The sequence below is a fragment of the Mustelus asterias genome, chromosome 6 (assembly GCF_964213995.1).
Source record: "Mustelus asterias chromosome 6, sMusAst1.hap1.1, whole genome shotgun sequence".
In the NCBI taxonomy this organism is placed as follows: domain Eukaryota; kingdom Metazoa; phylum Chordata; class Chondrichthyes; order Carcharhiniformes; family Triakidae; genus Mustelus; species Mustelus asterias.
Genome location: NC_135806.1, coordinates 128323986 through 128336042, shown reverse-complemented (window position 1 = coordinate 128336042; position 12057 = coordinate 128323986). Strand labels below are relative to the sequence as shown.

General features: G+C 47.5%; 1 protein-coding gene across 1 annotated transcript in view; it reads right to left on the bottom strand.

Annotated features, from left to right (window-relative positions):
- Nucleotides 1–545: 545 nt before the first annotated feature.
- Nucleotides 546–12057, bottom strand: part of gpm6ab (glycoprotein M6Ab) — a 282952-nt gene continuing 271440 nt past the window's right edge. Inside the window, exon 7 of the mRNA XM_078215460.1 lies at nucleotides 546–698. Coding sequence (XP_078071586.1) covers nucleotides 546–698 — 153 coding nt within the window. The remainder of the gene's footprint in view (nucleotides 699–12057) is intronic.

The following is a 12057-nucleotide window of genomic DNA, read 5'->3' as shown; positions in this document are numbered from 1 at the left end:
AAAATGGAAGCTAATCTGGAAATGACTGCGGGGGGAGGTATAATACGAATGATTAACACGGTGGTTATCAAATTCTTCTCTTTTAACCAAAGTGATAATCCACTCACTAACTCCATTAAAACGGCAGATAGGGGAATTTGATATGAATGCAGTAAGCACTTGGATAATAAAATCAGCACAGCGATATTCCAACATGATTTTCCTCCCCTCCCTTTCCCCTTGATATATGGTCCCATTACAAATCCCCTACCTGTAAAAAATAAGAGAAAGCCCATTTTTAAAAGAAAAAGTTACAAATACCAAAAGTTTCTAAAAAAAAGCTCAGAGGACGACAAATTTCAAGAGCTCGATGGGATTATGAATGAAGAGTTAGCTTCCCCTTCACTAAATGACAAGGCTGGTGTATGTTTAACCACTTTAAAAAGAAAACGTGTGGTCAAGTCGCATAGGAACTTACTGAACCAGTAACCAGGGGTCGTGAGTCAATTGTTAAGCTTTAGTCAGACACAAAGCAGTGACTGGTGCAAGCGAGGGGACGGGACCTTTTATGTATAAGCATTTAACCGCTCTTTCGAACGGGTGGAATGGATATCATGCAGCTCCTGCTCCTCCTTCGATTTGATGTCCTCGTATTTTTGCATCCGACAGGCATCTTTCACGTAGGCCCAGTTGGCAGAGAGCACCATTAGATAATGAACCTGCAAGACAAAACACAGCAATGGGAGCAACTTGAGTAATCAGCAAGCTCAGTGAGAGACAGGCGTGGTTAATAGTGTACTGAACACACACACACATGTTTCCACATATGTCGGCACACATGCATATCCATTCACGCGTGTGCGGGCTCACATGTCAATGCATGCGTGCACACATTGCAAGCCATCCATGCGTGTATGCCAACAGCAACCAGCATGGAAAAACTGGTTCAGGGAATTGTAGATCATAGAAACCCTACAGTGCAGAAGGAGGCCATTCGGCCCATCGAGTCTGCACCGACCACAATCCCACCCAGGCCCTACCCCCACATATTTACCTGCTAATCCCTCTAACCTATGCATCCCAGGACTCTAAGGGGCAATTTTTAACCTGGCCAATCAACCTAACCCGCACATCTTTGGACTGTGGGAGGAAACCGGAGCACCCGGAGGAAACCCACGCAGACACGAGGAGAATGTGCAAACTCCACACAGACAGTGACCCGAGCCGGGAATCGAACCCAGGACCCTGGAGCTGTGAAGCAGCAGTGCTAACCACTGTGCTACCGTGTAGATGTGAAGAACTGCAGTTGGCCCTGCACTCAACCCTGGAACACCAAGATAACATAGACACCTATGTCAGACTCCTATTTATTGACTACAGCTCAGCCTTCAACATCATTATTCCCATGAAACTTATTTCCAATCTCCGTGGCCTGGGTCTCGGCGCCTCCCTCTGCGACTGGATCCTGAACTTCCTAACTCACAGACCACAATCAGTAAGGATAGGCAACAACACCTCCTCCAAGATCATCCTCAACACCGGTGCCCCACAAGGCTGTGTTCTCAGCCCCCTACTATACTCCTTATACACCTCTGACTGTGTGGCCAAATTCCCCTCCAATTCAATTTTCAGGTTTGCTGACGACACCACCATAGTGGGTCGGATCTCAAACAATGACAAGCAGAGTACAGGAATGAGATAGAGAATCTGGTGAACTGGTGCGGCAACAATAATCTCTCCCTCAATGTCAACAAAATGAAGGAGATTGTCATCGACTTCAGAAAGCGTAAAGAAGAACATGCCCCTGTCTACATCAACGGGGATGAAGTAGAAAGGGTCGAGAACTTCAAGTTTTTAGGTGTCCAGATCACCAACAACCTGTCCTGGTCCCCCATGCCGACACTATAGTTAAGAAAGCCCACCAATGCCTTTACTTTCTCAGAAGATTAAGGAAATTTGGCATGTCAGCAATGACTCTCACCAACTTTTACAGATGCACCATAGAAAGCATTCTTTCTGGTTGTATCACAGCTTGGTATGGCTCCTGCTCTGCCCAAGACCACAAGGAACTACAAAAGGTCATGAATATAGCCCAATCCGTCACGCAAAGCAGCCTCCCATCCATTGACTCTGTCTACACTCCCCGCTGCCTCGGTAAAGCAGCCAGCATAATTAAGGACCCCATGCACCCGAACGTTCTCTCTTCCACCTTCTTTCATTGGGAAAAAGATACAAAAGTCTGAGGTCACAGTACAACCAACTCAAGAACAGCTTCTTCCCTGCTGCTGTCAGACTTTTGAATAGACTTACCTTGCATTAAGTTGATCTTTCTCTACACCTTAGCTATGACTGTAACACTACATTCTGCACTCCCTCCTTTCCTTCTCTATGAATGGTATGCTTTGTCTGTATGGCACGCAAGAAACAATACTTTTCGCTGTATGTTAATACATGTGACAATAATAAGTCAAATCAAATCAAATCAAAAGACATAGTCGGGCAACCCAGAGAGTGTGGGCTGCAGCAGGAGAGGAAAGAATGGAAAAGGTTAAACAGACAGTCTGACTGTAGTATCCACACTCAGTGGAGGCAGACACATGACAGATTAGAAATAACTACATCTCAGGTGGCACCAAACAGTCATGCCACAGGTGAGATCTTTCTGAGGTTACAGCAACAATAACAGAATCGATACCACTTATCAAGACTCTACAATGTCTGGAGGACCATTTTTGCCTCTGGAAAGCTCATCAAGTAACAGGGAAATTGGGACAATTAACACACCATCAAAATCGGCGTGATAACTACTGTGCTTTGATATTGCAAACAGGTAAACAGGATGTGTTCAGAAAACGTTTAAAGATGAAGCACACAGGACAATGGATCAGCATAATGCAATCAAAACAGAACTTTAACAAATTTAAAGTTACAATATGATAACCTCATCGAAATGTAGTGCTTTGTAACACAAAAAAGTATAAGAATGTGTAAGAGCCTGTAATTAGTAGAGTCGCTCAGAAACAAGCTGGAGTTACAGCCCCGAGCACTGCTCTCCCTCATGCATGTTGAATAAAGCCATTTTTGTTGGAGTTCTCCACAGTCTCAGAAGAATCAGTTTGTTCATTCCCTCCAACAGTAGATATTTGAGGAAAGAGTTAGCAGGCTGGATGTCTTTGTGTCTTAATGTTACCAGAGAGGCAGTGCTGGGTAGACTAATGGGACTGAAGGTGGACAAGTCCCCGGGTCCGAATGGAATGCATCCCAGGGTATTGAAAGAAATGTCAGAGGTAATAGTGGATGCGTTAGTGATTATTTATCAAAACTCGTTGCATTCTGGGGTAGTGCCGGTTGATTGGAAAACGGCTAATGTTACGCCGCTGTTTAAAAAAGGAAGGAGACAAAAGGCGGGTAACTATAGGCCGGTCAGCTTAACGTCTGTAGTAGGGAAAATGCTGGAATCCATTATTAAAGAGGAGATAGCAGGGCATCTGGATAGAAATGGTTCGATCAATCAGACGCAGCATGGATTCATGAGGGGAAAGTCGTGCTTGACGAACATGTTGGATTTTTATGAAGATGTGACTAGGGCGGTTGATGGAGGAGAACCGGTGGATGCGGTGTTTTTGGATTTCCAAAAGGCGTTTGATAAGGTGCCCCATAAAAGGCTGTTGAAGAAGATTAGGGCACACGGAGTTGGGGGTAGTGTGTTAAAGTGGATTGGGGACTGGCTATCCGACAGGAAGCAAAGAGTCGGAATAAATGGGTGTTTTTCCCGTTGGAGGAAGGTAACTAGTGGCGTGCCGCAGGGATCGGTACTCGGGCCGCAACTGTTTACCATTTATATAGATGATCTGGAGGAGGGGACGGAGTGTAGGGTAACGAAGTTTGCAGACGACACAAAGATAAGTGGAAAAGTGAATCGTGTGGAGGACGGAGAAGATCTGCAGAGAGATTTGGACAGGCTGAGTGAGTGGGCGAGGATATGGCAAATGGAGTATAACGTTGATAAATGCGAGGTTATACACTTTGGAGGAAATAATAACAAATGGGATTACTATCTCAATGGAAACAAATTAAAACATGCTACCGTGCAAAGGGACCTGGGGGTCCTTGTGCATGAGACGCAAAAGGCCAGTCTGCAGGTACAACAGGTGATCAAGAAGGCAAATGGGATGTTGGCCTATATTGCGAGGGGGATAGAATATAAAAGCAGGGATGTCTTGATGCACCTGTACGGGGCATTGGTGAGGCCGCAGCTGGAATACTGTGTGCAGTATTGGTCCCCTTATATGAGGAAGGATATATTGGCATTGGAGGGAGTGCAGAGAAGGTTCACCAGGTTGATACCGGAGATGAGGGGTTTGGATTATGAGAGGCTGAGGAGATTGGGTTTGTACTCGTTGGAGTTTAGAAGGATGAGGGGGGATCTTATGGAGACTTATAAGATAATGCGGGGGCTGGATAGGGTGGAGGCGGAGAGATTCTTTCCACTTAGTAAGGAAGTTAAAACTAGAGGACACAGCCTCAAAATAAAGGGGGGTCGGTTTAAGACAGAGTTGAGGAGGAACTTCTTCTCCCAGAGGGTGGTGAATCTCTGGAATTCTCTGCCCACTGAGGTGGTGGAGGCTACCTCGCTGAATATGTTTAAAGCGCGGATGGATGGATTCCTGATCGGTAAGGGAATTAAGGGTTATGGGGATCAGGCGGGTAAGTGGTACTGATCCACGTCAGATCAGCCATGATCTTATTGAATGGCGGGGCAGGCTCGAGGGGCTAGATGGCCTACTCCTGCTCCTATTTCTTATGTTCTTATGTCCTCGCTCTCGCAAGCAGAAGGCTGAGGGGGGGGGGGGGGGGGTGGCAGGCGGGAGAAGGGTGCCGGGGGGGTGGGGGGGGGGGGGGAGCAGCAGACACACCGAAAAGAAAGCTCTTATAAATTCTGAAAGCTTTTGATGGAATTGGCAAAAGCTTCATATGGAAGGAGAGGCTCTCTGACTCAGTAGAAATGTGGCACGATGGCACAGTGGTTAGCACTGCTGTCTCACAGCGCCAGGGACCCGGGTTCAATTCCCGGCCTGGGTCACTGTCTGTGCAGAGTTTGCATGTTCTCCCTGTGTCCGCGTGTGTTCCCTCCGGGTGTTCCGGTTTCCTCCCACAGTCCAAACATAGAAAATAGGAGAAGGAGGAGGCCATTTGGCCCTTCGAGCCTGCTCCACCATTCATTACGGTCATGGCTGATCATCCAGCTCAATAGCCTAATCCTGCTTTCTCCCCATAACCTTTGATCCCATTCGCCCCAAGTGCTATATCCACCCGTCTCTTGAATACATTCAATGTTTTGGCATCAACTACTTCCTGTGGTAATGAATTCCACAGGCTCACCACTCTTTGGGTGAAGGAATGTCTCCTCACCCATTAATTCCTATTCTTTGTTTCCTCCCTGCCAACCAGTTTTCTATCCATCTCAGTACATTTCCCCAATCCCATGCCCTTTAATCTTGCACGATAATCTCTCGTGCGGGACTTTGTCAAACACTTTCTGAAAGTCCAAATATATCAGATCGACTGGCTCCCTCTTGTCAACTCTACTAGTTACATCTTCAAAGAATTCCAACTGATTTGACAGGGTAAATGGTCTACCCTGAATCCTCAGACTGTGAGGTGACTCCCCCACCGTTGGGAACATCCTCCCTGCATCTATCCTGTCTAGTCCTGTTAGAATTTTATAAGTCTCTCTGAGTTCCCCCCTCATTTGTCTCCAGTGAAAACAATCCTAACAAGTCAATCTCTTCTCATACATCAGTCCCGCCATCCCCGGAATCAGCTTGGTAAACCTTCGCTGCACTGCCTCGAGAGCAAGAACATCCTTCCTCAGAAAAGGAGACAGAAACTGCGCACAATGCTCTAGGTGTGGCCTCACCAAGGCCCTGTATAATTGCAACAACACATCCCTGCTCCTGTACTCATAACCTCTCGCAATGAAGGCCAACATGCCATTTTCTTTCTTTACCGCCTGCTGCACCTGCATGCTTACCTTCAGCGACTGGTGCACAAGGGCACCCAGGTCCCGCTGCACACTCCCCTCTCCCAATTTACAGCCATTCAGGTAGTAATCTGCCATCTTGTTTTTGCTTCCAAAATGAATAACCTCACACTTATCCAAATTATACTGCATCTGCCATTGATTAACCCATTCACCCAACCTGTCCAGATCACTCTGAAGGATCTCTGCATTCTCGTCACAGTTCACCCTCCCACCCAACTTGGCATCATCTGCAAACTTTGAGATGTTACATTTTGTTCCCTCATCCAAATCATTAATATATATTGTGAATAGCTGGGGTCCCAGCACCGATCCCTGTGGCACCCCGCTAGTTATTGCCTGCCAATTTGAAAAGCACCCATTAATTTCTGTTCTTTGTTTCCTCTCTCCCAACCAGTTTTCTATCCGTCTCAATACATTTCCCCAAATCCCATGCACTTTAACCTTGCACGATAATCTCTCGTGCGTAACTTTGTCAAACACTTTCTGAAAGTCCAAATATACCAGGTTGACTGGCTCCCCCTTGTCAACTCTACTAGTTACATCTTCAAAGGATTCCAACAGATTTGACAAGCATGATTTCCCCTTCATAAATCCATGCTGACTCTGTCTGATCCTGCCACTGCTTTCTAAATGCTCTACTATCAAATCCTTGATAATGGATTTGAGAATCTTCCCCCCCTACCGATGTTAAGCTTACTGGTCTATAATTCCCTGTTTTCCCTCTACCTCCCTTTTTGAATATTGGAGTGACATTCACTACCCTCCAATCTGCAGGGACTGTTCCAGAATCTATAGAATCCTGGAAGATGTGTGGCTTAGGTAGATACAATTACTGTCCACTCACCTGAAGAAGGGGCTTAGAGCTCCGAAAGCTTGTGTGGCTTTTGCTACCAAATAAACCTGTTGGACTTTAACCTGGTGTTGTTAAACTTCTTATTAGGTAGATTGGCCATGCTAAATTGCCCCTTAGGGTCAGGGGGACTAGCTAGGATAAATGCATGGGGTGATGGGGTAGGGCCTGGGTGGGATAGTAGCTGGTGCAGACCTGATGGGCCAAATGGCCTCCTTCTGCACTGTAGGATTCTATGGTGCCAGAGGTCCCAAATCTGTACGTTCCGTCCTCAAACCTGGCCTCTGCCATTTTTGTGAGGAGATGGGGGTGGGAGGCGATGGGGGCAGGTTCTGATGTGCACATCTAGGGTTCATGGAGGCAACTGCAGATGTTAAAGTGCAGCTGCTTCACTCAGACCTGATGTTGGATTTCCAAAACATGAGTCCAGTTCTAGGAGGCACTGGGTTCAAATTAGAGAACGTCATTATAGGCATGGGGGCATAATCTTTTTCCCAGTCACCCTCCACACCCGACTGCCTTCAAACTCTTTCTGGGGTCACTTGTCAGGAATCCCAAAGTTCTGGCACAGCACGATGAGTTTACAGAGCAGGAAAATGTCCAGCCAACCTGGGGGAAAACGCTCAGGCCAATGTGAACTCTTGTGGGGAACAGCATAAACTAGGTGCCATCAGTATAAGACAGTCACCAATAAATCGAATCGGAAATTCGAAAGAAACTTCTTGACTAAAAGAGTGGTGAGAATGTGGTACTGTCTACCAGAGGGAATGGTAGAAGCAAATACCATTGATATTTATAAGGGGAATCTACACAAATATACAAGGGAATAACAAATGAAAGTGCCGGATAGATTCAGCAGGACTTGCAGCAACTGTTGGAGCAAGAAACAGAGTTAACATCTTGACTTAAATATAACTTCTTCAGAACTGGAGTTTGAAGTTTATTTATTAGTGTCACAAGTAGACTTACATTAACACTGCAATGAAGTTACTGTGAAAATCCCCTAGTAGCCACACTCCGGCTCTGAGTCGGGTACACTGAGGGAGAATTTAGCATGGCCAATGCACCTAACCAGCACCTCTTTGGAGTGTGGGGGGAAACCGGAGCACCCGGAGGAAACCCACACAGACACAGGGAGAACGGCAGACTCTGCACAGGCAGTGATCCGAGCCAGAAATCAAGCCCGGATCTCTGGCACTGTGAGGCAGCAATACTAACCACTGTGCCACCGGAGATAGAAATGTGATCATTTCCCTGGGGGGGTATAAAGGGGGGGTGGGGGAGGGGGGGGAGGGGGAGGGGGGGCGGAGGGGGGAGGGGGAGGGGGGAGGGGGGAGGAGGGAGGGGGGGGGGGGAGGGGGAGGGGGAGGGGGAGGGGGGAGGGGGGGGGGAAAGAGGAGTGTTGGGGGTGTACTGGGGACAGATGCTGACCCTGGACAATGGTACAGCAGAACAAGGAAATCAAAAAGGGAAAAATAAAAGCTTCAAACAAATATTGAGGAACAAAAAATAGGCTCACAAAGCAGATAAGTAGCAGCAAGCAAAGAAGGTGAAAGGTCAAAAATCACTCAGACTTACAAGTAGGTTCAATGATTAGAGGAAAGGATCTCTGATAATGCTCGCCTTCCATTTTAGACAAAGGGTAATTGTATGATTTGCCATACAGATTTAACATTCCAATTATTCTCTCCAATCTCTTCATCCTGAGTGCTCTTCAGGAGAAACAGAGATGTTTTCCAATCTCTCTTTTTATTGAACGTACATCCATTACTGAATTATCTCATCCCTGACTACAGCTCAAGTTCTGCAGATGACCATTTACTTAAAATGATTATCAAACCTTGACTTCCGGTTGGCAGGAGTGATGCCTGAAACAAAGCATCAGGTCCTGAATGATTTAAGGACAGAGGTCGTGACTGTAATCAGACATTCTGCACCCTCTCCTTTCCTTCTCCACTCAGTACTCTGTGAACGGTATGCTTTGTCTGTACAGCGCGCCAGAAACAATACTTTTCACTGTATCCCAATACATGTGACAATAATAAACAAATTCAATCAGTTCAATTTAATTTACAATGCTAATCAGGATCCATGTACGATGGATGATGTACGGTGTGGCGCATGTACAATCCTGACTGTCCTTTCTTAGCAACTCTGTGCACCATTCCTGCCACCAATCAACCCCACCCACTCCCCGCAGTCCCCCCACCCTGCACCTGCGCGCGATCACACACACTAATGGGCAGCATGGTGGTACAGTGGTTAGCACTGCTGCCTCACAGTGCCAGGGACCCGGGTTCGATTCCCGGTTTGGATCACTGTCTGTGTGGAGTTTGCACGTTCTCCCCGTGTCTGCGTGGGTTTCCTCCGGGTGCTCCGGTTTCCTCCCACAGTCCGAAAGACGTGCTGGTTAGGGTGCATTGACCTGAACAGGCGCCGGAGTGTGGCAACTGGGGGAATTTCATAGTCGTTCATTGCAGTGTTAATGTAAGCCTTACTTGTGACTAATAAGTAAACTTTACTTTTCACACACACTCACTCACAGATGCACACGCGCGCACACACATGCGCACACACATGCACACACACATGCACACGCAGTGGTTTAACTGAAGGACGATCTCAAATCATGAGATTTGACATTTGATCTTGCATTTTATAAGGTAGAGACGAGGAAGAGTGTCCCCCCTCAGGTTTCACGATGGCAGCTGCCTCGACACTCTGTTTTACCAATTATCTTCCCATCTGCCGACCTTCTCCTGGAACAGAGCTAATGCTGAGCTAGCATCGAAAAAGGAACAGCGATATGTTTCCAAGGTGGTTTGGAGCTTGGGGGAGAGATGGGAAGCAATGATCTTCCCGTGCAACCATCTGTCTCTGTCACACACTTTCTGCTTATTCTGCTTCCCGTTCTGTTTTAGTTGTGTCAGCGTCTAACATCTGTAATCCGCTAACATTTTACATGGGATGGCACAGTGGTTAGCATTGCTGCCTCACAGTGCCCGGGATCTGGGTTCAACTCCAGCCTTGGGTCACTGTCTGTGTGGAGTCTGCACACTCTCCCCGTGTCTGCCTGGGTTTCCTCCAGGTGCTCCAGTTTCCTCCCACATTCTTATGATGTGCAGGTTAGGTGGTTAGGTGGATTAGCCATGGTAGATGCGCGGGGTTACTGGGATAGGGTTGTGGGGGAGGAGGGGGGGGATGGGTGCATGGGTGGGCCTGGGGAAGATGCTCTTCCAGAGAATCAGTGCAAACTTGATGGGCTGAATGGCCTCCTTCTGTACTGTGCTTCTATGATAATGTTGGTTAAACCAGACATGACCAGCGAAGATGGTAGTCCTGAAAAATGAAAAATGTAGAAGCGGAAATAATCTAAAGATGGGTCTTGAAGATTTCAAGTGATGCTTGAGAAAAAAAATCCTGCAAATTTCCAACGCTGATATATGTCGTGGAATTTGCTGCAATTTTAAAGAATGTGTCAGTGCAGACTCGATGGGCCGAAGGGCCTCTTCTGCGCTGTATGATTCTATGATTCTAAGATTTGGAAGCAAGGAATAATGTCATTCACTAAGTGAGAAAACCAACAAAAAAAAAACTGCTTCTTACTTTTCCTCGGATGATCTGTCCTTGGGTTTGAGAACATGCAGCATTCCAAAGGGACTACTCCACATTTTCCTGTCATAACCTCAGCGACAACTCGAGCAATATCTCAAGGAACTGCGTAAATAATCATTGGTGTTTATATTTATTCAGTTTATCCATTAGTGTCACATGTAGACTTATATTAACGCTGCAATGAAGTTACCGTGAAAAGCCCCGAGTCGCCACACTCCGGCGCCTGTTCGGATCTTTTGGATTGTGGGAGGAAACCGGAGCACCCGGAGGAAACGCAGACAGACACGGGGAGAGCTTGCAAACTCCACATAGACAGTGACCCACGACGGAAATCAAACCCGGGTCCCTGGTGCTGTGAGACAGCAGTGCTAACCACTGTACTACCGTGCCACCCCCACATTTCCTCTGGAGTTTCCATCAGTCTCCTGCTTATGGTGAACGACTGCAAGAATAGCCACATAAAACGCTGGTGGGGAAGGTGGTGGTTAGTGAGGCAGGGGGTGAATTTCACAGCGCCCAGTCCAGTGTATTGCAGGCAGCTGGGCAAAATAGGATGGGATGCCAGCCCATCACCTTCCCATCCACCTCCCAAGTGCTCCCAAGGGCATGGGTGTCACTAGCCAGGGCCATCTAACGCCCATCCACAATAACATTATGGCGAGGTCAGATATCAGCCAGCTCACATCCTCTGAGGCCCATTGCGGCCTTGAAGTGACCAGTTTAAAGTCCTCTTTCTCCCTCCGCTGCCATAATAAAGTGGTGTGGAGTGGCCGGCGTTGGATTGGGGTAGGCACAGTAAGAAGTCTCACAACAAGTGGCGGCACGGTGACGCAGTGGTCAGCACTGCTGTCTCACAGTGCCTGGGACCCGGGTTCGATTCCTGGATTGGGTCACTATCTGTGTGGAGTTTGCACATTCTCCTCATGTCTGCGTGGGTTTCCTCCGGGTGGTCCAGTTTCCTCCCACACTCCAAAGATGTGCGGGTTAGGTGGATTGGCCCTGCTAAATTCTCCCTCAGTGTCAGGGGTCTAGCTAGGGTAAATGCATGGGAGTTATGGGGATAAGGTGGGATTGCGGTCGCTGCAAACGCGATGAGCCGAATGGCCTCCTTCTGCGCTGTAGGAATCAATGATTCTAAGTGAACCTACCTCTCCACTCACCTGATGAAGGAGCAGAGCTCCGAAAGCTCATGATTCCAAATAAACCTGTTGGACTTTAACCTGGTGTTGTGAGACTTCTTACTGTGCAATAATAAAGTGGGGGAAGGAAAGTGACCAGCCTGCTATTTCACCATCTTAGGTGAAAAGGCAGGAAGGAAGTGGGGGGGGGGTGCACCTTTGGGGGCTGTTCTGTGCCCATGTCTGCCCCCATCCCAGCTCCAAGGAGGTACCCACCCTTTGTTCCTACCTGGCCTCCAGAACCTATTCAGACTGGCCAGCAGCTCTGGAGGATGGGACTTCTCTTTCCTGAGGTGTGGAAACCCTAGTCTGGTTTAAATTCACCTCGAGCGTAACAAGTTCGGCCAGGCGGCCATTTTATTTTCAAGTTCGTCGATTTGCTTCCCTTT